The sequence below is a fragment of the Lottia gigantea genome (assembly GCF_000327385.1).
Source record: "Lottia gigantea unplaced genomic scaffold LOTGIsca_50, whole genome shotgun sequence".
Taxonomy (NCBI): domain Eukaryota; kingdom Metazoa; phylum Mollusca; class Gastropoda; family Lottiidae; genus Lottia; species Lottia gigantea.
This window is the reverse complement of record NW_008709716.1, coordinates 1,329,212-1,355,044: the sequence shown is the minus strand read 5'-3', so window position 1 is coordinate 1,355,044 and position 25,833 is coordinate 1,329,212. Positions and strand designations below refer to the sequence as shown.

The window sequence follows — 25,833 nt, the reverse complement described above, 5'->3', positions numbered from 1 at the left end:
AACAAGCACGACCTTTTTGAAAAATAATGTTCTACTATAAATATTGTTAATTATACAGGAGCAGCAACGTAGATCATCATTCCATCATAATCTTTGTTTCATATATATTAAGGATGCACTGACATCATAATTAAACTACTACAGATAAGACAGTAAACAAAATTAAAATATTCATTGTTTATGCCCTACTTGCTTACCCAAATCCATATTGTATGTCTCGTGCAATGCTCCGAATTACAGTACTCCGAAGACTTATTACGAAATGTAGTTTTTCTAACCGATTTGGTATATAAATAACTATATTCATCAACTGGACTTACCAGGTGCCATGACTAAAGGATATAATCTCTATAGGCTATAACTTATTTATAAGACGATTTCAAATTTCAACGTCATAAGATTAAGAGCCAGAGGTGGTATAGGCTAACTTTAAATTTATTCAAAAACATCTGCCTCCATTCCAGTCTCTGATTGCTTTTGACTCAGAGATAGTAGGTAAAAAGTGTGTCTTAATTAGACAACCTGCACCTTCAGAGGTGCTGAAAATCTCCATTAAACAGGGCCTAATTGGATGTCTCTACGCCATCAACTTCTACTATAGCCACCAGAGGCTGGAATAGAGGCAGATGTTTCGGACTAACCAATAAAACTTCTTCCGGGGTTGTGTCACATCATCCATAAATAGATCGTAATATGGCGGTAAACTTTGTTCTGTCATTTTAGTACATCAAAGGTTATAAACTGTACATGATTAGGCTTTAAACACCAAATTTATGATTAGATTTCGAAATAGACTAAACTTACAGTAATTATTATCTTCTAGGCAGTATTCGGACTTGACACATTGGCTTTGGCTTTGGCTTTGGCCTTGGCCTGAGCCTACCTACTGATTTCTGAAACTTAAATTTTGAGTTAATAACTAAATAAGGGCAAGGCTACATTTTATAGAATAGGTCTATCCTAAATACAAGTACCTCCATGCTAAGAGATAGCATAACTTATATAAGTTAGGAATATAAGATTGTTCATAAAAAAAAGGATACCGTACCTAAGAGTAAGATATTCAGAAATGTTGCATGTCAGACAATTTCTTTGTTTCCCCAAACCTATCTATCAAAACAATGTCGAACAATTGAAGCATTATTCAAATTTTCTTTTCTAGTGAGATGTTATATTATCTATATCAATCATTATGGTGAAGTCAAAAGATTCAACAGTAAGATCTAAAAGAAAATCATCAGATAGTTCAGGTTTGTATAAAACCCACTATTATTCATAATATTTATATCAGAATCATGTTGTTAACAAAGGCAAACTTGTTCTGGATAGGTATTTTGATTCTTAAAACTCATGTCCAACAAATTCATTCAATACTACAAATAAGCATTAATCTAAGACATTTTAATTCTGTTTTGTTCAATTTAGTTTCGAGTACAAAGAAGAGAAAGGTACGAGATAACAACTACAATGAAAAATCAGTATTTACTGAGCTTGTTAGTACTTGTGGTATCATACTGAAAGATGGATCAGCCAATAATGAAATAAGTAAGTATACAGTACAGTGGTGTAACCTATTGCCGTTATCCATGTCCGTCCACAATTGCTCGTAAACACTCTACAAGACACAATTCTTGATGGATTTTAACGAAACTTGGCAGGAGCGTTCGTAATCACCCAAGGATGAACCCTATTGAAAATCAGAAGAATCGAAAAATATTTAGTATGAGTTATTGCTCTTGTTCTTGAAAACGTGTTCAATTTTTAGCTTGAAAACACTCTAGAAGGGACAATTCTTGACGGATTTTGACGAAACTTGGCATGAGTGTTTGTTATCACCCAAGAATGAACCCTATTGAAAATAAAAAAAAAATAAAAGTAATTAATGAGTTATTGCTCTTGCTCTTGAAAGCGAGTTCAATTTTAGCTTGTAAACACTCTAGAAGGGACAATTCTTGATGGATTTTGACGAAAATTGGTGTGAGTGTTTGTTATCACCCAAGAATGAACCCTATTGAAAATAAAAAAAAAATAAAAGTAATTAATGAGTTATTGCTCTTGCTCTTGAAAGCGAGTTCAATTTTAGCTTGTAAACACTCTAGAAGGGACAATTCTTGATGGATTTTGACGAAACTTGGCATGAGTGTTTGTTATCACCCAAGAATGAACCCTATTGAAAATAAAAAAAAAATAAAAGTAATTAATGAGTTATTGCTCTTGCTCTTGAAAGCGAGTTCAATTTTAGCTTGTAAACACTCTAGAAGGGACAATTCTTGATGGATTTTGACGAAAATTGGTGTGAGTGTTTGTAATCACCCAAGGATAAACCCTATCCAAAATCAGAAATATTGAAAAATATTTAGTTTGAGTTATTGCCCATTAAATTTTTAGTCTGTAAACAGTCTAGATGGCCCAATTCTTGACAGATTTTGATAATATTATTCAGTATCGCCTCAAAAAGTTCAAAAGAAGTGTATGTCTGAAGGTTGATTATTTCGTACTAATTATTACTGTACTACTAAATATTTTTATTTAAAATCTAAGCTGCCAGTGGGCGTATATTACCTTGCCTGGCAAGCTATCTTCGTGCATATAAGGATTCAAGACCAAATTTCAACAAAGTTAAAAAAATGGAAAATTTTTTTCTATATCTTAGATGTTTCCTCAGATATTCTACAAAATAATTAAAATTGGTTTGTTTCGATTTTCTTTATGAATCTCTCACTTTGACCCATATTTCATGAGTAACCAACTCGACCATGGCGGCAAAATGCGTCACCTATTTTCATGTACAATGTTTGATCTATAAATAAGTCAAGTTGTATGGATGCTGAGTGGTATAATTATTTTCTCTTAATAATTATCTTTAATATCAATTCTTTATAACTAATGACAATTCCTTCAAAGAACCATGATTTAAAAAAAAAATAGTGACTGACAAAATAAGATACGTAGCGTGATTTAATGCAAAAAATCATTGAAACAACATAAGAATATGGCCCACATTGTGTTGCATAGAATTTTTCTGCTGACATGGAACCCACTAGTTGATCACGTGACTTCATTCGTTGGACAACATTCTAGCAGACGACACTATGAATTCCGATTACAACTGGGGATTATAAGGAAATTCGGCTGATAAAAAATTGTAAAGTTTGGTAATAACTGAAATCCGCCATTTTGTATTTGTCAAAGTATACATTAATAGATTTTACCGTGATTGAGACTACTGGATTCATTCTACTAGCTGACATTGTTCCGGAAATGCACGAAAAATAGGTTAGCAGGAAATTAGGTTACTTGACTGTAGCATTTGACCTTTTCTATAGACGTATGTAGCTCTACTTGGAAAGATTTTGACTCTGGAAGTTGAAGACTTTGCTTAAACATCGAACTCATTTGTGTCATTCTTTGTTCTCTTTGTTTTTTATTTTTTCACTCTTATTGTCATAGGTATTGATCAGGCCATGTTTCAAAAGAATCTAGTTGTTGCAATGAAAGCACATGAAACATATCCAGAAGTATGTTAATTTTTATACGCCCACATGAAATGGGGGGCCTTATATTGCCGTCACCCATGTCCGTCCGTCGGTCCGTCCACAATTGCTCGTAAACACTCTACAAGACACAATTCTAGTCGGATTTTGACAAAACTTGGTATGAGTGTTCACCCAAGGATGAAACCTATTGAAAATCAGAAGAATCGAAAAATATTTAATATAAGTTATTGCCCATGTTCTTGAAAACGCGTTCAATTTTTAGCTCGTAAACACTCAAGAAGGCACAATTCTAGTCGCATTTTGACAAAACTTGTGTTTCGTGTTTCGAGTGTTTCGTAATCACCCAAGGATGAAACCTATTGAAAATCAGAAGAATCAAAAAATATTTAATATAAGTTATTGCCCTTGTTCTTGAAAACGCGTTCAATTTTTAGCTTGTAAACACTCTAGAAGGGACAATTCTTGATGGATTTTGACAAAACTTGATGTGAGTGTTCATAATCAACCAAAGATGAACTCTATGGAAAATCAGAAGAATTGTTGCCCTTGTTCTTGAAAACGCGTTCAAGTTTTAGCTTGTAAACACTCTTGAAGGGACAATTCTTGACAGATTTTTGACGAAACTTGGTGTGAATGTTCGTTATCACCCAAGGGTGAACCCTATTGAAAATCAGAAGAATTGAAAAATATTTAGTATGAGTTATTGCCCTTGCTCTTTCATATTTTTTTTAAAATCAAAGATGCCAGTGGGCGTATATTACCTTGCCTGGCAAGCTATCTTTATCATCTTAAATCCATGTAAAAGTAGAAAGTCTCCTGAAATTAATAGTATTTTCAATTTATAGGTGTTAAATCATGTTACTATGTATTGTTACTTTCTCTTTGCAATGTCGTTGGATAAAAGAGGAAATTATAAACCTTGCTTATTGTTCTTTTTCATGTATTCCTAAACTATATAATTACAATTATATTTTTCAAACCCAAATATCCATATATATTTTGTTTCCTCTATATGTAGTTAGATATGTACATTCTGATTAAATGTTTCAGACTGTAAATGAATTGTTAGAAGGTTTACAGAATTATATGTCAGAAGATAAGAGGTAAAATATTTAATACAACCTATTGACTTAAGATGATTGCTTATGTTAGTATATTGGAAGTAATTACATGCCAAAATAAATCTTTTACAAGCTGACAAAAAGTTAACGCAGTAAGAAACTCTCCAGATTATAACTGTATTCTGTTGAAATATGTGTCTTCCAGGTTTCATAAGGTATTGATGCCAACTATAACAAGTACTGATTGTGATAAGTAAGTCTGATTTCATGTTACTGTTATTTTGTTGACAAACTTTCTACTGGTATATAGTTACTTACCTAATTCCTTCCACCATTACCTCTTACCACTGTAAGAGCCAGCCGATATCCCTGGCACTGTTACTGATAATTTTTTCATATAAATGTAACATGGTTGCTACATGGTCAAAGGGATTGATGTGCTTTGCTTGCTGAGTGCATCAAGGATTAAATGTCATTAGTATCTTGTTCCCTTGATGAATCAAGATAGAATCCCCCAATAGTAAAGAATTATAGTTCATCCTTCTAGACTAAAATATTACACCCACATTGTATTACTCATAAAGAATTTTACATGTAGTTTTTAAGATTAACCTATATTTGATATAACTTAGTGCTCGAGCTTCTATACAAGATAGCGTAGTTCGTATATTGATGGGTGTGGACATGCTACAGGTAAAGTATTTGATTAGAATTTATAAAGTATGACCCTTTGATTAGGATTTTTAAATAACAGCAACCGTTTTATAATTCCGACATAAAAACCTACATTTCCCAACTGAAAAGTAAATTGCCTTGAAAGTATCCTTTAAAATTTTAGACTCCTTATACGAAGAAATGAATACTTTTTTTTTTTATTTGATTTTAGAATGATGTTATGAATATGCTATTAGAGAAATTACCAGAATTCATTGGTGATGCTGAGTACGTATATTTGATTATAAACTAATTTGTAAAATCTTATGAACAAAGGAGAATACTATGTTTAGCCATACTGTCACACTTTTAGTGAATATTATTAATGATGAGATTATATTGCTGTTGTCATTATTTATCGGTCTGATTATCCATCAAGTCTTGTGACTTTTGTTTTTTTTACCAATGATGATGACAAATAGTTTGCATGGTATGTTGATATCTCAAGCAATATTTCCACGAATGTTTTATGATTTATATCATGAGGTATGTTTCATTCTATTTTCTAGTCATATCATAGAGAATGGTGAGAAATTATTTGTACCTCATCTATTACTGAGCCAGTTTCGATGGTTAGATCGTATTATAGATTGTAAGGTGAGTGTTTTATTATTGGTATGATGTAACTAACTATGTGTATATAACAATTTCTCATTTAAAAAAAATTTGTTAAATACTTACTACATAATATTGTAGTAAAAAAAATTAAAATTTATAAGGAAGAACATAAATATTGATGTTAAAATGTAGCTTTTGACTTATGATAAAAACCGCAATATATTCTTTCTTTCCGTACGAAAGGGTAGTGACAGGTATTTCCAATCATGTCACAATATGTTACATATAACAATATTTGGACTACAAAATGATACTTATCGTGACAAGGATTCTTTCACTGATATTTTCAAATGATAAAAGAATAATATTATATTATTATTAATTTATTATTGATAGATTTGCTGTTGCCATATTTACACTAACGAATTGCACATTTAAAGCATTTTTATGAGGTTTAGTTATATGGGTATACATACATGTTTTTCAAGTATGCCTGGTATCAATGCTGAACCATACGATACAATGTGGGTATGGCAATGTATGGATTCATTGAGATATTGTTCCAGCGCTCTACGAAGTGGATAAAATAATTCACCCCTTGAAAAAATTGATCGATTTTGGTGCAGGTTATGTCTTGATTGACCAGTTAAAAACTCATAGTTAGTCGAGTCTCTCCTTAACAGATTTCAACCACCTTTCAGACCTTAGGCTTTCTTATATAGAAAGTATAATTTGAAAGTGCCCTTTATGTTTCTATCAGCCCACATCTCTCTATGTGGACGTATATTGTCGGCACCCCTTTCCGTCCGTCCATCAACATTTGCTTGTAAACGCTCTAAAAATTTGATTTTTTGATGTAATCAAATGAAATTCGGTATGTGTATACATATTGATAAAACGAAGATCAATTTGAATTTGAGCTATTTTTGACCGTTAGTGGCAAAGTTATTGCCCTTGCCCCAAAATCTTGAATTTGCTATTACTCACTTAGTTTTCAACCGATTTTGATGAAACTTAAAATGGATGTTTTTGGACCTAAATCGAAAGGTTTGAGAAAGTTCAGTTTTCTTCTGATTAGATTTAAGGCTTTTTCAAGATTTAGGCCTCTTACGTCAGTTTTGAGGAGTTATCGCCCTTTAAACTCTATTCAGTAAGTGCTTCTATCCGCATCAATTGCTCGTAAACACTCCGTCCGTCAACATTTGCTTTTGAACGCTCTAAAAACTAGATTTTTTGATGGAATCAAATGAAATATGTGTATACATATTCATAAAACGAAGATCAAGCTCAAATTGGAGCTATTTTCGACCGTTAGAAGCAGAGTTATTGCCCTTGCCCCAAAATCATGAATATGCCATCTTAGTTTTCAACCGATTTTGATGAAACTTAAAATGGATGTTTCGTTTTTACCATCTGCATACTGTGGTGGGTGTATATGGCTGTGGTCCACTATCTTTATTGTAGAAATTGAGTAAGAAGTTGATAGAAATGATAAGTATAACATCATTAGATATACAGAGAGAAATAATAACATGTTTACCAGAAATAATAGAAGATTCAGAACATGCAACAGTAGCTAACACCTTGAGGTGAGTATTCTTTATTGATTAGTATATCATGGTATGTATCTAATATGATTGTTGAGTATGCAATATGGTATGTTCTTGAGATATCAATGTTTAGAATTGAAATAATTATACTATATATTATATTTATTTTGTAGAGATGTATTATTAGAAGGGAATCAGTTAACAGTAGCTGTATTAGATGCATTATCAAATTTAAATCTGACATCAGAGTTACTTCTTGAAGTAGGTTTCTCATTCCTTCTACTCACTATAATAAGCATGTCATGCTTTTTTATAAGCCCACATGAAAACGCGTTCAATTTTTAGCTCGTAAACATCCTAGAAGGGACAATTCTTGATGGATTTTAACGAAACTTGGCATGAGTGTTTGTAATCACCCAAGGATGAACCCCATTGAAAATCAGAATAATCGAAAAATATTTAGTATGAGTTACTGCCCTTGTTCTTGAAACCGCGTTCAATTTTTAGTTCGTAAACACTCTAGAAGGCACAATTCTTGATGGATTTTGACAAAACTTGGTATGAGTGTTCGTAATCACCCAAGGATGAACCCTATTGAAAATCAGAAGAATCGAAAAATATTTAGTATGAGTTATTACCCTTGTTCTTGAAAATACATTCAATTTTTAGCTCGTAATCACTCAAGAAGGCACAATTCTTGATGGATTTTGATGAAACTAGGTGTGAATGTTTGTAATCACCCAAGGATGAACCCTATTGAAAATCAGAAGAATTGAAAAATATTTAGTATGAATTACTGCCCTTTGTTCTTGAAAACGCTTTCAAATTAAGCTCTTAAAAACTAAAAGACATGATTGTTGCTGGATTTTGACAAATCTTGCTTTTATTATTCAGAAGATTGAATATTTGCCTTCTAAAGTTTTCATGAGCTAAAAATTGAACACGTTTTCAAGAACAAGGGCAATAACTCATACTCAATATTATTCATTATCGCCCTAAAAAGTTCAAAAGCAGTGTATGACTGAAGGTTGAATATTTCATACTGGTGATTGTTACTATACTGCTAAATATTTTTATTCAAAATCAAAGCTGCCAGTGGGCGTATTTTACCTTGCCTGGCAAGCTATCTTTTCTGTTTACATTTAGCTTGTGTCCTCTACTCTATGACCTTCAATTTTTCACCTGATCACAAAGGCTTATAATTTTGAAGGATATTTAAAAGTATTTTATGTTTTTCAATATATCTGATCAATTTTTTTTTCTTGTAAAATTACATGAGACATGATTTAGTCATGAGACTTGAGTCTGTTTCTTACAAAAGATCTGTCTGTAAGGTTGTTAAACTTTGTATTATTTTAACTATTGTAATATTTTAGGTAAGAGGATCAGTTATACAAACATTAAAATCTGTAGAATTAGAAGATTTACCAGTTGTTATTAAGTTTCTCTTACAAACTGTAACTAATCAAGATTCCTTAGAGGTGAGGCAATTTATTGGAAATATTTCTGATCTAAATATTGATATATTATATATCTCTTTTTATCTTTTCCAGGCTTCATTACAATATATGTTATTTATTTTTACATGTTTGTGCTTTTACCTTTAAAGTGATACTATGTCTTAAAATGAACATAAAATTTAAGTTCTTAATCTTTATATTAAGCGTTTTTCAATAGTCAATTGCATATTTATGGATAATTACTAAGTTTTGTGGATTTATCGGATTATATAAGGATCCTGTTATGTTATTTATAACACAAGGTATATCTACTGATGAATATATGGTCTAATTGGCTATTCCTTTAATTCCTCATCATGGCAAAATATCTGCATCTGAACCACATCATTATTTTGTAGGTTGTAAATGAAATCAGAAATAGTGTTGAATTTAAAACAAATACCAATAAGCCTTCTAAAAATAAACAGTAAGTTAACAATGTTAAGTCACAAATATTCAATCAAACACATAAAAATATTTCTGATAATAGTGTTGTTATGTAACAGAATTATTCTTCAGAACATCAGAAAAACTTAATTCAAGCAAAGTTCTGTTTTGAGATTAGCAATATAAAAGCAAGGAAACAATATATCATTTTACTGTGCTTTATATAGTGATATACATATGTTTATCAAAGTAGATATTGATAGACAGCCCACTTCCAGCAAACTCCATGTTCCCGAACTTCTGAGTTCCTTAGAGTCGAGACATCAGATCGACCATGAGCTAAATCATAATAATACATCAGTTTCTGATATTCCTTAAACCATTCGCTAATCATTTAGGCCTAGCCTCAGCTAACCGTGCTCATGCGTCGTCGATGCCTCGATCTTAGGGTTTCTCTTCGTGGTCCAAGATTGTCGAATTATGTGCTTTAAAGATATATTTCTTGCCAAGGAACACTAAACCCACTTCCAACAGGGACAGTGTACTACATCCCTCAAGTTTACACTCCCTTTTAAGTTAGGTTATTATATAATACATCGATGTTTTCCTGGTACGAGATTCTGTTTATTAGACCAGGGTAGACTTACCAACGGGTAGCCCATGGTCCTTGATATCATGGAATCAAATTATATTTACATATTATTTACAAGGCTGGCTTGGTCCGGTGTGGTGGGAGCTCACGTAACGCTACGGTTCAACGATAGGCAAGCTACTACATGTTGAATCTACTACTGGGCTTAGAACTACTGCTTCTGCTTCTGCTAGGCCTAGGACTAGGCCTACAGAACTAGAAGAAGCGCCGATGGAGTGCCCTGAAGCATCCTCTAGCTTCGATGACCTCATAATGGGCCTTCCTTCCTTTAAAGTTGCATTATCGTACCTTAGCCGTAAAAATTCGATTTATCTGAGATAAGTTCAAGCTTCCTAAGTCAACGTTAACGAATCAACGCCTAAACGTAAACTGCCATCTTGGAAGATCTCAGTCTTATTTATAACTAGTAGTAGCCAATGTGCGATTGCGCTTTTTACCACATGACGTTACTGACCAATGAATGATTGCGCTTTTTCCGACGCGAAATTAAGAACCAATGAATGGTTGTGCTTTTCTGACCTTCATTATGTCACCTGCGACCTAGCCGAGGACCAAGACTTACAACAACAAATAAATAAATAAACAAAACAATCACCAACGATCATTAGGATCAATAAAAAGGAATGAACATTGATTAAGGATAATATTTTTAATTGTTGGATAATTTTAAGTGAGAGTGGCATCCTTTAAACAACTCTGTGACCCGGTTTTCCAGCTAGCCGAGGCCTAGATCTACTACGTGCTGTAGTGTACTACTAGCCTAGTGACTGTAGTGAAGTGGAGGAGACCATGTCGACAGATAAATAGGTCAACGAATTAATCCATTTTACAGCAATAAATCATATCGGAAATAACAATTCCTCAATGCAATACAAACAAGAGACAATGATGGATTTAGTTTTATCAAAAGCGCAACATGAAGTAAGTGCTTAATATGGAAAGACTCATTTACAATCAAGGTCAGTGATTTATGCAGACGACGTCAAATCCAACATGGCGGACCGTGAATTATTTCTGGACGAATTTTAGCTTCTTTTGATGAAAATGTGTGAAAAGTGAACAAAACCTACAGACTTCAGATCAATCTACATTGATCCTGATGTGGCAATGAAATGTATTTTACAACAATGCTGTGATTTAGTGGAATAACTTGAACAAGGAAGTGAAATGATGGTCTACGTTGAATGAACTAAAATGTAAACAAAACTGACGTGGATCTAGATGTCAGTACGCTTGGCCTAACTTTTAAGCGTTACAATGGATTATTACTAGTGTAAATTTGTGATTAAATATTTCTGTCATCATCTCATTCTTTATTCTTGAATCTTTGTATCCCATTGGTGCTGCACTTGCTGTTCAAGGCTTGTTGTTATGTGTTCATAATCGTCCCCCCCCCCCCCTACCCTATATATTACAATATCCATATGATTTGTTAACCAGGTCAAGAACCAGTGAAAAAGATTGTGAAACTCTTACATTAGATGCCATCAAATCAGGAATTCATTTTCAAAGGACTGTAGCTGAAGCATTTATAAAGGTAACAGATTTTATTTGCTTTTTAAAACTTTTATCAAATTACCTGTATTTATTTGCTGTCAGTAATGTCTCTTTCCAGGTAATGTTGGGATGTTTCTTACAATTTTTTATATGGAAATGTGGACGTATATTGCCGTCGGTCTGTCAACACTTCATGTGAACACAATAGAGACTACAGTTTTCAACTGAAATTTGGTGTGATCATTTGTATTGTTGAGATTTTGGTCCAGTTCGAAATTGACGATCTTTTGATGAACAGTTTTTGAGTTATTGCCCTTGACTTAGGAAAAAACTCGTCAAAATTTGTTTGTTTATACAAAAGATACTCCAGCTTTCAACTGATTTTAATGAAATTCGGTGTGATCATTTGTATTGATGTGATTATTTGATGTATTTGGGTTTAACGATTGTTAAATTGTTGATTTTTAACAATTTGGTGGAATTTATCAGCATAAATAATTGGCATATATATATATAATTGAATTCAAACTATTAAAATTTCTTCAATATGAGGAAATTCATACTTGAGTTACTAAAGACAGTTTTATTATTTCTGACAGCTGCCAGTGGGCGTATGTAACCTTGCCTGGCAAGCTATCCTTTTCATCATGGCTTAAACGGGGTTGGGTATACATGCAAAGTTGATTATTTGTGTTATAAACTGCTTAGCTTAGTAATTATTGTAGAAGAGTATCTGTGATATATATTTCAGGCTATAGACAATGTTAAAGCAGCAGGAGAACAGAAAGTATTAGATTTATTTGTATTATTAATATTATATAATACCAGTAGAAAGAAAACAGTAGAAAGTTTATTTAGAAATAAAATTAGATCTGGATGTTTCTCTGAGAATTTCTTACAGTCTTCATTTTCATCTTATTCTCAAGTAAGTTAGTAGCCTTTATATTTAAATGTACATGTTGAATTTGTTTTTGGGCAAAGATCAGAGATGCAAGACTTACGGAATTCTGTAAATGAAAATGGATTGCAGAATGTTTTCTTTTCCGGATAAACCAAAAAAATGAGAAAAAAAACATTCTTGTGCTTGTTTTATTTCTTTAAATGCATTCTTGTTCGTGTTCGTCTTTTGATCTCTGTTTGACCTCATCAGTTTCGCTGGTATCCTGGTATCTGCGTACGTGTTTCAAAATGGCAACCCGCCTGTTTTGCCATGTTATTTCAACGGAAGAGCTAAGAAAAAAATTCATTAAAGTCCATGATACTATCAAGTATTGAATTTTCTAAGAGAAAATTTATTTTATTTGTGACAAACTTTGTCTTTCACCAGTATAGTGTTAAATGTATTAATGATCCTGGGAATTTACCTAGTTGCTTGGAATGAATTTATCATCGCCACGGTCTGTGATATCAGATTGCACAGGTCATTAGAAAATGCTCAATTGGCAAAAAACATAATCAAAAGCCCTGGCTATAAGGCCAATAAGCCATAATAAAAACTATTTTGGCAATTATTAATACATTTGTGACACCTAGATATTTTCCTAATAGAATTAGCACATCTAATGAAATACCGGTATATTTATATTACAGATTTTGCGAGATTATTTTACCAGTATACTATCATTATGTGAAGTATTATTAAGATCACCAGAACCAGTTGTTAGTTACTTTGCATGTTCACTGTATAAACATTGTTTTCTCTATTTTGATTCCTTCTGTAAACAGGTTAGTGCTTTCAATAATATTGTATACATAATAACAACCAAATCTGTTACCTCAGTTATTTAACATCTACAAAACAAATTATAGAAATTATGTAGAAGTGTATCCCTAATTTGCATCTTCTTAATGTCGAGCGATTACGAACTTGACAAAACATTTGAGCTGACAAAGTATTTATGATAATATCTTCATTGTAGGAAATTGTTAGTAGTTTGGTAACACATATTGGAAGTGGTTTAGATAGTGAAATGGATTCCTCACTACATATATTGGTTGATTTAGTAGAAAATAATCTGAAAGCTATGGTACCATTTGCTATATTTGTCAAGGTGTGTATATTTGAATTGATAATAATCAAACTGAAGTTTATTTGTTTTACAATGTAAATGACAGTGTAAATAGATTAATATTATAACTCTAAAACAGATTGTTATTTCAACATCGCAATAACACACACTAACTGGATAATTCCTGTTTTTACAAATCAGTAGCAAAACTTGACCCAGTCAAAAGTTTCATGTTATGTTAGCTATTTGTTATGTAGATATTATGTTTCAGGGTGTTTTAGATTATTTAGATAATCTATCAGTATGTCAGATAAGACAGTTATATTCTATGTTAAGTCGTTTAGCTTTTTATGATACTGATGAAGGTGGCATGATACAGGTACTATGTTTTTTAAATTTTTTATTGTTATGCTCCGTAAAAGGAGACCATAATTCAACTTTGCCTGCATAATCATGTTTTTCACCTACACTCCTACAGCAGTCCTAGATTCCTTTGAAACAATTGTCTTATTTTTTTGTAACTTCGTGTAAATGTAAATAATTATTTTAGTTGGGTATCGTTACTAGTCTATGTAAAATATAAAGGGAAATAAAAGTAAATTCTTTGTTTCAGGATGATTTACATATTATAATAAGAAAACAGCTATCTAGTAGCAATCCAAAGTAAGTACTTAGTATGTAAAAAAGCTGCTGTTTTATTTGAATAAACTGGACTATTATATATTATCTTGTATTTTAAACATTGCTACCTACTCCTCTGACATGATGTATTATATGTAATTATGATGGGTATTTTAGGTATAAACGTATGGGTGTTATTGGTGCTATTATGATTGTTAAAAGTATGGCTGTATCAAAGTAAGACTTTATAAATTACTGACATTTGTTCTGATGAAAACACCTATATAGACAGTAATTATGTTGATCAGAGAAAGAGACATGACCACAAACCTTTGATCCAACAGTCCTATATTCTTATTTAAATTTGGTGATTCAGTCAGTCACTGTTACATTGTGGTTATAGGATAGCTATAAAAAGTCGCAATGAATATTTATTTCATTTAATCTGGATTATTTAAACAGCTATTGAATATAATTCATTATGAGGACTATTATATAGTAGATATGATATTAGATAAGATATGTTTTATTTTAAAGAAATGATACGGAAGAATTAGAAGATGATATATTTAGACAAGTTATAAGTTTATTACAGCTAGTAAGAAATAGTTGTTCTAATAATCCTCAATCATCAGCTTTATTTATGGATGAATTGTCTTCTGTTATTAATAAAGGTCGACTAGCAACCAATATAGAGGTAATGTTAGTACCTTTTGTTATTGTTCCATTTCTACTGTCAATTTGACTAGTGTTAACTGTATTGTTAACTACATAAATATCTGATAATTATTCATAATCATACTGTAAACAACACATATTCCACTTCTTTTAACTTCTTGACAACTAAAAACATTAATTAGAAAAGATGATATAATCAAATCTGTTAGCTTGGTCTGTAAATATTGATTTCATATTGTTATGGAAATATAGATATTGTTATTAATGGAAAATGCAAATTATAATGGAAATGTAGATAGTGTTATTATTATTGAAATGTAGATAGTGTTATTATTATTGAAATGTAGATAGTGTTATTATTATTGAAATGTAGATATTGTTATTATTATTGAAATGTAGATATTGGTATTATTATTGAAATGTAGATAGTGTTATTATTATTGAAATGTAGATAGTGTTATTATTATTGAAATGTAGATAGTGTTATTATTATTGAAATGTAGATATTGGTATTATTATTGAAATGTAGATATTGGTATTATTATTGAAATGTAGATATTGGTATTATTATTGAAATGTAGATAGTGTTATTATTATTGAAATGTAGATATTGGTATTATTATTGAAATGTAGATAGTGTTATTATTATTGAAATGTAGATATTGGTATTATTATTGAAATGTAGATATTGGTATTATTATTGAAATGTAGATAGTGTTATTATTATTGAAATGTAGATATTGGTATTATTATAGAACTGTAAATATTGTTATTATAGAGCTATAAATATTGTTATTATTATAGAACTCTAAATATTGTTATTATTATAGACCTATAAATATTGTTATTAATATAGACCTATAAAGATTGTTAATATTAAAGAACTATAAATATTGTTATTATTATAGAGCTATAAATATTGTTATTATTATAGAGCTATAAATATTGTTATTATAGAGCTATAAATATTCTTATTATAGAGCTATAAATATTCTTATTATAGAGCTATAAATATTCTTATTATAGAGCTATAAATATTCTTATTATTATAGAATTGGATATCAGAAAATGTTACTAGTGACTTTCAAGATGATTTTGTTGTTGATATTGAAGAAGGAAAGTTAGACAAGTAAGGACAAATTTTATTTATATCTTTTAAAATATGTATCTGATATGTACGTTAGTTGATAATGACTGTGCTGGGTTTTGATCTACTATTAAATGAAATGATGTGAATGGAGTCTAATTGGTCTAATGAAGACGGGCAATGACTATAGTATGCAATGAAGAAATTATGCCAAGTAAGTTGCATTAGGCTACTCTTTTTCGATTTCAGACTGTGCATTTGTACATTCTGGTATTCTGAACTATATGAATCTTATGTTGTTTTAATGCAGAGATTGGTTAGTACCGCTGGAGTTAAGTTTTGGTTTGAATGATGAAGAAGAGAGTGCTATAGCCATTGATTTATTACCATTAATAATACATACTAGTGACCGTAAAAAATCTACACTACCAAAACAACCTAGGTAATAGCGATATTTTCATTATTTACATAATTGCATTAGTAAATAAAGTCTTCAATTTATTATTTATAGGTTAGACAACAAAAAAAGTAATAGATTTCATTCATTCTAAATAGCATTACTAAGAAAAGTGTATCATTGTATTAATACTAGTGTGATAGTGATGCCAATTCAAGGTATAAAATTTCCATCCATATTTCAATGCGACTCTAATAGAAGTCTTCTTTACTTATTCTTACAGATCACCACAACCTTTATGTCTATCACCACATTTTCGTTTAGTTCAGATATGTGAATATAAACAGCAAGATGGTAATTTAGAAGGAATAGATGCCTTAATAGGTTAGCTTTGTTTTTGTTTACTAACCAAATACTAAAGTGGATGTATCATTGTCTAATATGACAATAGTAAAGTTTAATGTACTATTATAGGTTGTCCAATATATACTGTGAAGAGAGATGTCATAGATAAAATCTCCTCATTATCACAGAAAGAAAAGGAAATTATTTGTACTACATTATTTTATGAAATTAATTGGTTTATTGAGGTAAGATCAGGCATGTAAATTGTAAATTTCTCTTACATTCTTTAATTACCCTGAGATCTCTGCAATATGTCAGGGTATATTAGGATGGCTATATTTGCTCTGTTATTTGCCATGTTCAAATTGTCATATGGTTCAGGTGAAGCGTCATACTCTGGTTGTTTAGGGCTACAAGTCACAATATTACAATCAAATGGCAAATCATATTAAAATGACCGAGATTTTCATGTGGTGAATTCAGCTTTAGGGAAAGTGCAAAATGGTTGAAAACCAAGTTTACTCATAATGGCTTTATGTATATTTAGATGGTGAATGGTTTCGCAACTCAAACTGATGCTGAAATGAAAGGAAAAGTGATCTGTAGATTGATAAATATTACTGATAGTCAAAGATTATTAGAGAAATGTTTAGCTGGTAAGTTGATATTTTAAGGTGAATATCTTCCATTATTATATCCATTAACATGATGAAAAATTAACAATATGGAAATGATTAAATATTGCCAATTAAATTATGTAATTAAGCATACTTGTATACCTTCTGAACTTTGTGTCATCTTTCAATACTGTTGCCAGCAAGGGTTTTATAACAAATTATCCTTGTATTATTGTATACTGTAGAAACAACAAACTATATTCCACCTTTGGCTAATTTTGATTTGGAAGATAAACCACAGAATACCTCAACAGCATCAACATTTAAGGAGAGTAAAAAATCTACTAAAAAACAGGGCAAGAAGTTAGTACAAATCATTGTTAATTTACTAATCAATTGCCACTAGAGTTTTGTATAAAACTTCAATATATCACACATTTCTTCTAAGATGTTTGTAATGTGTTGATTTTCACTTGACCTCATAGATTTCTTATAAGAACTCGGCTAAGATTAATTTGTTTATATTTGCAGAAAGAAAGGTGATAAAGTTAATCTAGATGATTCAGATGAAACAAGTAGAGGCTCAACTCAAAGTGAAAAAGTGAGAATAATTTTGTATTCTGACTGATTTTTTAGTTCTCAGTATTAAAACTACAGAGTATTCTGATAGTTGTAACAAATCCATGCTATAATAAATTAAAAGTTGAATATCATACTTACTTACATTTAGGGGTAATTTTCACCTGAAGAGAACAATACAAATTGTTCAAACGTACTAAGGAGTAGTATACCATAAAAATGTGTTCCATTTTTTTTTAACATACTTACTATTTTTATAGTTGAATGAATCTGTAATAGAGTCTCAGGTAAAAGATAACAAAGAAAACAAGAATAAAGCAGTTGTATCATTGTCATCTTACACAAAATATTTTAGGTAATGATAGAACTTTTACTCTGTCTATTGATATACTTACAAATAAGTCATATTATCAATATTTTATGTTATTTAAATATGCCAGATCTTAATCTGTTTAAATCTGTGCCTTAATAGAAAGTTAAATATATAGTGCACAAATCTTCAAAATATTATACCTGGAAAAAGATCCTAATTATATATTATAGAGAATTAGATATCCATGTTTTTACCATGTTAACAACTAGTTTAATTACTAAATCAGCTCTAGATTCTCAACAAAATACAAAGGTAATGGTAGATTAGATTTATTCTGATCACCTTCAACTCTTTAGATACTGAAATAGAAGATTAAACCTATAAGAATTAAAAATGAGAATATTTTTAGATATCCTTCCTTGAGATATATATCATTATATTCATTGTACTTCTAGTCTTGAAATGTTATCACTGTAACTATTAGACTTTTTATCATGGAACCATGCTATATTAAAATATTGATGATAATGTTTTTGTATTGATTGAGATGATCTAGAATAATTGGTAATTATTATAGTTAACAGAAGAGTTAAAATTACAACCAGCACAGTTGAATTTTTTATTAGAAGATTTAGTACAGAAATTATCACACTCATTATTATCTACAACCAATAAACGACGTACATTTCTCAAAGTAAGATCAGATGTTACTGTAGTGTGCTAAAAACTTTGATATTTCAGCAATTTTCTTAAAGATTCACTGTATACAATGAACACAATGAAATTATATAATCTAACCAAAATATATATAAGAAATAGCTTTGATGTGCATGTATGTTTTTAAAAGTTTATAATGATAATGATGTTAACTGTAGTAAGTAAGTAGATTTTGAGATCATTGTTTATTTTTATTCTGATTTTAGACTAAAGTTGATAAAAATATTGGATATTCTCACCTAGATCAACTATCATCTAATGAAATAATAGCAAATATAATATCATTATTACCATCATTATGTGATCATTTGGAGAAGATTAGTTCATATTTCCAGGTATTTCTTAACTCTTCAGGGGGAAAGAACCCTTTTAACCAAGTCTATTGATGCAGTTAATTTTGTGACTGATAGATTTTTTGAAATATTAGCTTTTAAAAGATAACATTAAACATCCAATATTTACAAAAGATATCACATGTTTTGTCATCTGGACTTGGCAGAACCCATGACCATTATTTGTTCAATGTAATCAAGCATATTATACCTTTCAATGATCTGAGCAACAGCATGCCTGATATCTCTTCTTAAATGAATTTCAAATTCTGTGTTGTTGGAACATTTTTTAAGGGCAGAACTTATTGCCAAATATAAGGGGTAGTCCAAAATATGGAACATCCACTGCTGATAAAATCAAGAAAGACTTGATATAGTACAAAAAATATTCCAATAGAAATTTTACTTCAGAAAGAGGTAGAAGACAATGATGGAGTGATAGATAGTATTAATATGTCAACAGATGAATCAAAATACATGATGTGTATATTTAAACATTTATTACAATGTTTTTTATCTGTATTTAGTTGGTAAGATCAATTTTTTTAGTGTATAAATTCTTGTTTTAAAATATGGTGAGAGCTCTAATATTAACAATGTTAATAAAAAAATGTCCCACTGTATTTTAAACAATATGTATGATATGTAATATAGAGCAATTTATACTACTAGAGTTTAGTTGTATCTCTTAGAGCTTGCTTTTAGCTTCCCTTTGATAGTTGACTTCAAACCAGATTCCATTGGGCAGTAAACCAATTACATTGTTGACTTTTGTTTTATGAGTAACTATTTCTTACATCCTTATAATGTTTCAGGAATGGATTTTTAATGCATTGTAATAATGATATATTAAAACAGAGTTTACAAGTTTTAATTAGTAGAATAAAGACGGGTGATTCGACTCGAACTCAGTCTACATTTCAAGAATTGATTAGGTAAGTTATATCACGTATATACCATAACTTGAGTTGAACTAGTGAATAAATTATAGTCTCTGTTTATTAAACTGATCTGTATGCCACTATAAATATATTGTCCACTGCTTGAGTATAAATGAAATTGAGAAGTATGCACGTCCTCCCTTTCTAAAGTGAGAATTCGTGTTTTACAGGGGAAGCTTCAAGTATCTACAGAATTTCTCAAATACTATATTAAATTTAGAAAGCGGTGTTTTATTAATTAAAGTATTAATAGTCATTGCTAAGAAATATGAAAATACAGAGTTACAACAAAAAATAGGTATTTACTGTTCTTTTTCAATTTAAATTCATATTTATTATGAAGCTAAGGTGCTAGTTAAATATATTTGTAAGAACTTTCTTCCAGTAATTGTGGATATATCAACACTTCCTGCAGTTAAAATAACTTGAGTAATAAAGGCATGCATCTTAGTATGTTAAAATAAAGACCAATCTAGTATTTTATTATTACAGCTACTCTAGCCTGTGATTTATTAAAAAGAGAATGGAGAACAGTGGATGGGGAAAGAGAGAAAGGACAGAAACATAATGAATTATTACAAATAGTTATCAGGTAAATACATAAAAACACACATCAATTGTCAGACAGAAAAAGGGTTTTTAAGAAGGTTGGATTTCTTTCAGGTAACTCTTTTTCAATAAAAATTAAATCATATATCAGGGCGCAGAATTTTGTTATTGGTTTTTAGACTGGATTTTCATGCGCCCACATGGAAATGTGGACGTAGATTGCCATTTCTTGTGAACACAATAGAGACTACAGTTTTCAACTGATTTTAATTAAATTTTGTGTGATCATATATATTGATGCGATAATTTGATGTATTTGGGTTATTGATATTGATTTTTTAAAATTTGGTGGAATTTCTCAGCATAAATAACTGGCAGTAAATATATATATAAAAATGAATTCAAACTATTAAAATTCCTTTAATATGAGAAAATCCATACTTTAATCACTAATGACTGTTTTATCATTCCTGACAGCTGCCAGTGGGCGTATGTTACCTTGCCTGGCAAGCTATCTTTATTTTGAGGTATGTTTAGTCTAACTTATTTTTTTGATGAATTTCAGAACATACATAGTACATTCAGAGGAGCAGTTATCAGCCATAGAAACATTAACAACTAAAGGTATACCAGAGTTAATAGATGCAGATAAAAATGGTTCTTCTAATACTTTTCCATCATTAACAAGGTAAACATATATTCAAATTATAATATTATCGTCATGTATTTTTTTGTTAACCAAGGGATAAATTTATGGACTAGATGCGAAGAGTCCTTTACTATCAATCTAGAATCTACAGTGCAGACCCAAAAAAAAGAAAAATTAGGAGGCGTTTTCTCTGAGGGCATGCAGCTCACCACATTTCCTTTGATTGAAGGCTGGATGCATCCCAGTGAAGAAGGGATTATGTGGTTTGGTGCAGTTCTTGTATAATATATCTTAAGACTATAAATGTATAATCAATTTGCGAAAATAGCCGTGCAAATTGCTGAAAAAGCAGATTTCACATTTTAACCCACATAATCTTGAACAGTGTAACTACAAAAGCTCCTTTTGTTTTCAACTAATTTGCATAAAACATGTAGTTACATGTATATGATTTTTAACCCTGTTTTTGTTCAAAATAGTCGATTCGCTCTTACCAATATTAACGAAAATCATCAATACTAGTTTAAAATCTGGAGTCGTTCCCACTTGTTTTAAAGCTGCAGTAATAAAACCTCTTCTGAAGAAAACCTCATTAGATCCAGAAGTCATGAAAAACTATAGGCCTGTATCTAACTTAACATTTATATCAAAAATTCTGGAAAAAGTGGTAAAGTCTCAACTTTTGGAACATCTTGAACGAAATAATCTTCTGCATAGATTTCAGTCAGCATATAGGACATCTCATAGTACCGAGACTGCTCTTATTCATGTTCTTGACACTTTAAAGTCATCCGTTGATAGTGGTGATGTATCAACTCTTGTGCTCCTCGATTCGTCGGCCACATTCGACACAATAGATCATAGGAAATTCATTGGACATCTAGAATCTGACTATGGAATTAGTGGTGCTGTTCTGAGATGGTGCTACTCATATCTCACTGATAGAACACAGAGTGTCATCGTTAATAAATCTTTTTCTCTTAGTGCGACATTATCATGTGGCGTACCTCAAGGTTCAGTGCTTGGACCCATGCTGTTTTGTTTATATACCAAGCCACGCGACAGTCTGATAGATAAGCTCGGCATCAAACACCACTTGTATGCAGACGACACGCAGCTGATGAACTCTTTTAAACCAGAAACTGATCATGAACTGTCATCTTGTAGGAACCTAGAATCCTGCATTGCTAATATCGGGTTATGCATGACCAACAAAATGTTAAAACTGAACTCTGACAAAACAGAGGCAATGCTCATTGCTCCAGCTTCCAGACTTACCAAATGTGCAATTTCTACTCTAACAATTGATCAGTCAATAATTAATTTCTCCACTACTTTAAAGAATCTTGGTGTGTATTTTGAGTCCAATCTGTCAATGGAAACCTACGTAAATTTTATCTGTAAAACTTTATCTCAGAAAGATTGGTGCCATACGCCATCTGATTACTGAAGATGCTGCTTCAACCTTAGTCCGTTGCCTTGTGCTATCTAGAATCGACTACTGTAATAGTGTCCTTGCTGGTATTCCCAACAAACAGGTCTACAAAGCTACAAACCCAAATATCACCAGTTGGCTCAAAGTCAATGAGAGAATCGAATTTAAAGTACTATCTTTATCAAGCCTTATATAAATCTGCGCCGTCATCCCTACAGAACCTCGTATCAGCTTATGTTCCACCAAGATGTTTGCGATCTCAAGATCAATGCCGACTGGATGTTCCAATCTATAATTTGAAAACCATCGGTGGTTGATCCTTTCAATACCAATCTGCTATATTATGGAATAGTCTCCCTAACAAACTTAAAATATCACCATCATTACAAACTTTCAAATCTCGATTAGACTCATCTATTTCAACGCTACCATTAGACGTGTTGTAAAACTCATAAGTATTGTACATGGTGATTCTAAGCGCTTTGAGCATGTCCCTGTGTGATGTGGATTTAGGCGCTCTACAAATGTTTATTTAATTATTATTGATAACTCTTGATGTTGAATGTATTAATACTTGTATATATCTGTATTTTCAGGAATTCGTTTGCAGTATATTTTCGTGTAATTTTTAATCAGTTAATAGATAGTATCAAGTCTATTAGTCCTTATAAACAAACAGATACTAAACAGGTGATTTTAAACTAATTTATTGATATAATGATAGAAAATTGAGGCTTGATCGACAAACGTGGATATATTTCTTGTATATTGTGAATTAAACTTTATTACGTTTTTTACCGATTTGATTAAAATTTTGAAATGAATGTAGATGTCTGTCAAGTATTGATATTTTAGAGTAAAATGGATAAATTGATACAGTGGAATATGGCTGTTAGAATACATCATGTTTTAGTCAATTTATTAAAAGTATTTGATGGTCGTGCTATTCTAGGTACAGTATTGAAAGTAAGTTTTTAACACTTCTTTACAATCCTTTTAAGATCAAAGCTGATACCTGAAATGATTAGATTGGATTTATATTATTATTATTTATTATATTATTTCTGGGCTGGAATAATACTCTGTTACTATGTTTGATCTTATTTTACACGTGTTATTTTTTCAGTATGGACGCCAGTTTGTTGAAGTTTTCTATAGACAAGCTATGCCATTATTAGATAGTATGTTTAGATTCCATAGAGAAGATGTTCAAAGTATATTAAAGACATTTCAACTTAGTACAAGAACATTACATCATTTATGTGGGCATACAAAGGTTGGTTTTATCAAATTATGTTTAAGATGGGTAGTCTGTAAGATAAAAATCTGGGCCACTAGAAATTAGCTCACAATTTGTAATAATTTCTTCTATGACCAATTTCTGATGCCCAGATGAGTGGTTGCCTCCAAAAAATAGGGTCAGGCTGTGAGAGTTCTTTTTCATTTTTCATAAATATTTCACTGAATCATTCTTTTTTTCTTTGCAAGATCATTAAAGATATTTCTTTAACCAATCAAGTACCATTGTTAAAGAAAGCCTTAGAAGCCTTTGTATACAGAGTTATGTTAATGTTAACAGTCAATAAATGTCCTGAAGCTTTCTGGATGGGAAATTTGAAAAATCGAGATTTACAAGTAAGCATGTGTATAGAGTATAGATCTTATTCATGCATCAAACGTCCTTAAAGCCTCTTTCTCCAATCCCACTAGCTCAAAACTAATAATATTTTTTATCATTAAATTTGGAATTGATTAAGCTACTTAAATATACTTTCAGATGAATTTTACCTTTACAGATTTCTGGGAAATAAGCCCCTTTTCTTGCTGTTGATCTTAAAATTTAACAGGGTGTTTAGTGACACCACAAAGTATTCATTCATAAGGGATGACGTAATTTGCATTTTGAACCTCACTTTCAGGATCTTAAAAACAAGGAGTGAGAAGGATCTATGGGCTATTAAAAGGGAATAGAATTGCCAAGGCTTAAGATTTGACATTAAGCTGGTTCAATGAGCATTGATAACTTTAATAAGGTTGATTTGAAGAAATTTTAACATATCTTTTATATTGCAAAGGGATGTGAAATATTATCACAAGTATCAGAACATAGTTCAGCCAGTGATGGTGGTGGTCAAGGGAAGGGAAGTGATGAAGAAGCAGATGATGTTCCTGATGAAGATGATGATGAAAGTGAAGTGGTCAGTATTCCTTTCTGATTTTAGCATACTAGGGATAAGAGAGCATATTATATGGTTGTATGATTGTAAGAGTTCAGTCAGTGTTCTCCAGTTCTATGAATAATCATTCAGAAAGTATGAATATAACCCATTGTAATTACTGAAAAGAATATACAGTGGTGATCTCTGTTAATTTGCACTATTTCATTCTTGATAAAATGGTTTAGTTCCATGAATATATATCAGTAAGAAAGAAATTGATTTTAAGATCAAAATTATATGAACATATTGATCTAATTGTAGGAAATGGATGAAACTGATAACAGAAAAAACCATGAAGATGCATCTTGTAGTGAAATATTTTAAATAAAACAGAATGTTGTCTGATAATTATATCAGTAGTATTTTTAGACAAATATAGCTCTCAAGAGTTGCAAATGCATATGGCCTCCTGTTTGCAAGCTAACTGATCATCACTATCCTGGCTATACATGTTTTGATTGGTCAAGTATTTCGTTTTCCATATATATTATCTTCGAATTTTCTGTTCCTCTGTTCAAATTTACCTAAAGCTGGTGGCATTTGGATGGATTTTTGGCAATTTAGATTTTGTAATGCTAGGCAACTATCTGAATTATAATTACAGACATGTGATATAATTATAAAGAGAGTAGAATATGTTTACAGCAGGGGTGTTCAACCTTGGGGTAATTATGATATACTTTGGACAACTGTTGTTCTAATCAGTCAGGATATATTCTTTGACATGAAAATGATTGCAGGTAATACTAAAAGAAAATCATGAATAAGTAAAGTTTTTAGAGAGGTAGACCAAGGACCCTGAAAGAGGTAAAAGAAAGAAAAAGGTTTAAAACCCCTGATCTACATTCTCAGATGTGTACAGAAAACAAACTTTCTAGTAGAAACTTCACACTCCAAAGTTAAATACAACATGAAAATGGCAACTACCAG

General features: G+C 31.0%; 1 protein-coding gene across 1 annotated transcript; it reads left to right on the top strand.

Moving 5' to 3' along the window:
- Positions 1-1,295: 1,295 nt before the first annotated feature.
- LOTGIDRAFT_125515 (hypothetical protein) lies at positions 1,296-24,900 on the top strand (the record flags this gene model as incomplete). The annotated part of the gene is made up of 39 exons (XM_009062286.1): positions 1,296-1,545; positions 3,451-3,518; positions 4,548-4,600; positions 4,764-4,811; positions 5,191-5,251; positions 5,445-5,504; positions 5,795-5,869; positions 7,295-7,419; positions 7,554-7,641; positions 8,757-8,950; positions 11,359-11,455; positions 12,167-12,340; positions 13,006-13,140; positions 13,335-13,466; positions 13,696-13,803; positions 14,038-14,087; positions 14,223-14,282; positions 14,583-14,742; positions 15,776-15,843; positions 16,121-16,252; positions 16,491-16,591; positions 16,682-16,797; positions 17,100-17,208; positions 17,415-17,536; positions 17,705-17,770; positions 18,030-18,103; positions 18,292-18,373; positions 18,639-18,755; positions 18,985-19,113; positions 19,522-19,640; positions 19,926-20,045; positions 20,222-20,349; positions 20,544-20,643; positions 21,166-21,288; positions 23,281-23,374; positions 23,540-23,650; positions 23,811-23,960; positions 24,173-24,319; positions 24,760-24,900. 39 exons carry the CDS (start codon positions 1,296-1,298, stop codon positions 24,898-24,900), a joined length of 4,287 nt encoding a protein of 1,428 aa, XP_009060534.1.
- Between the last annotated feature and the right edge of the window lie 933 nt (positions 24,901-25,833).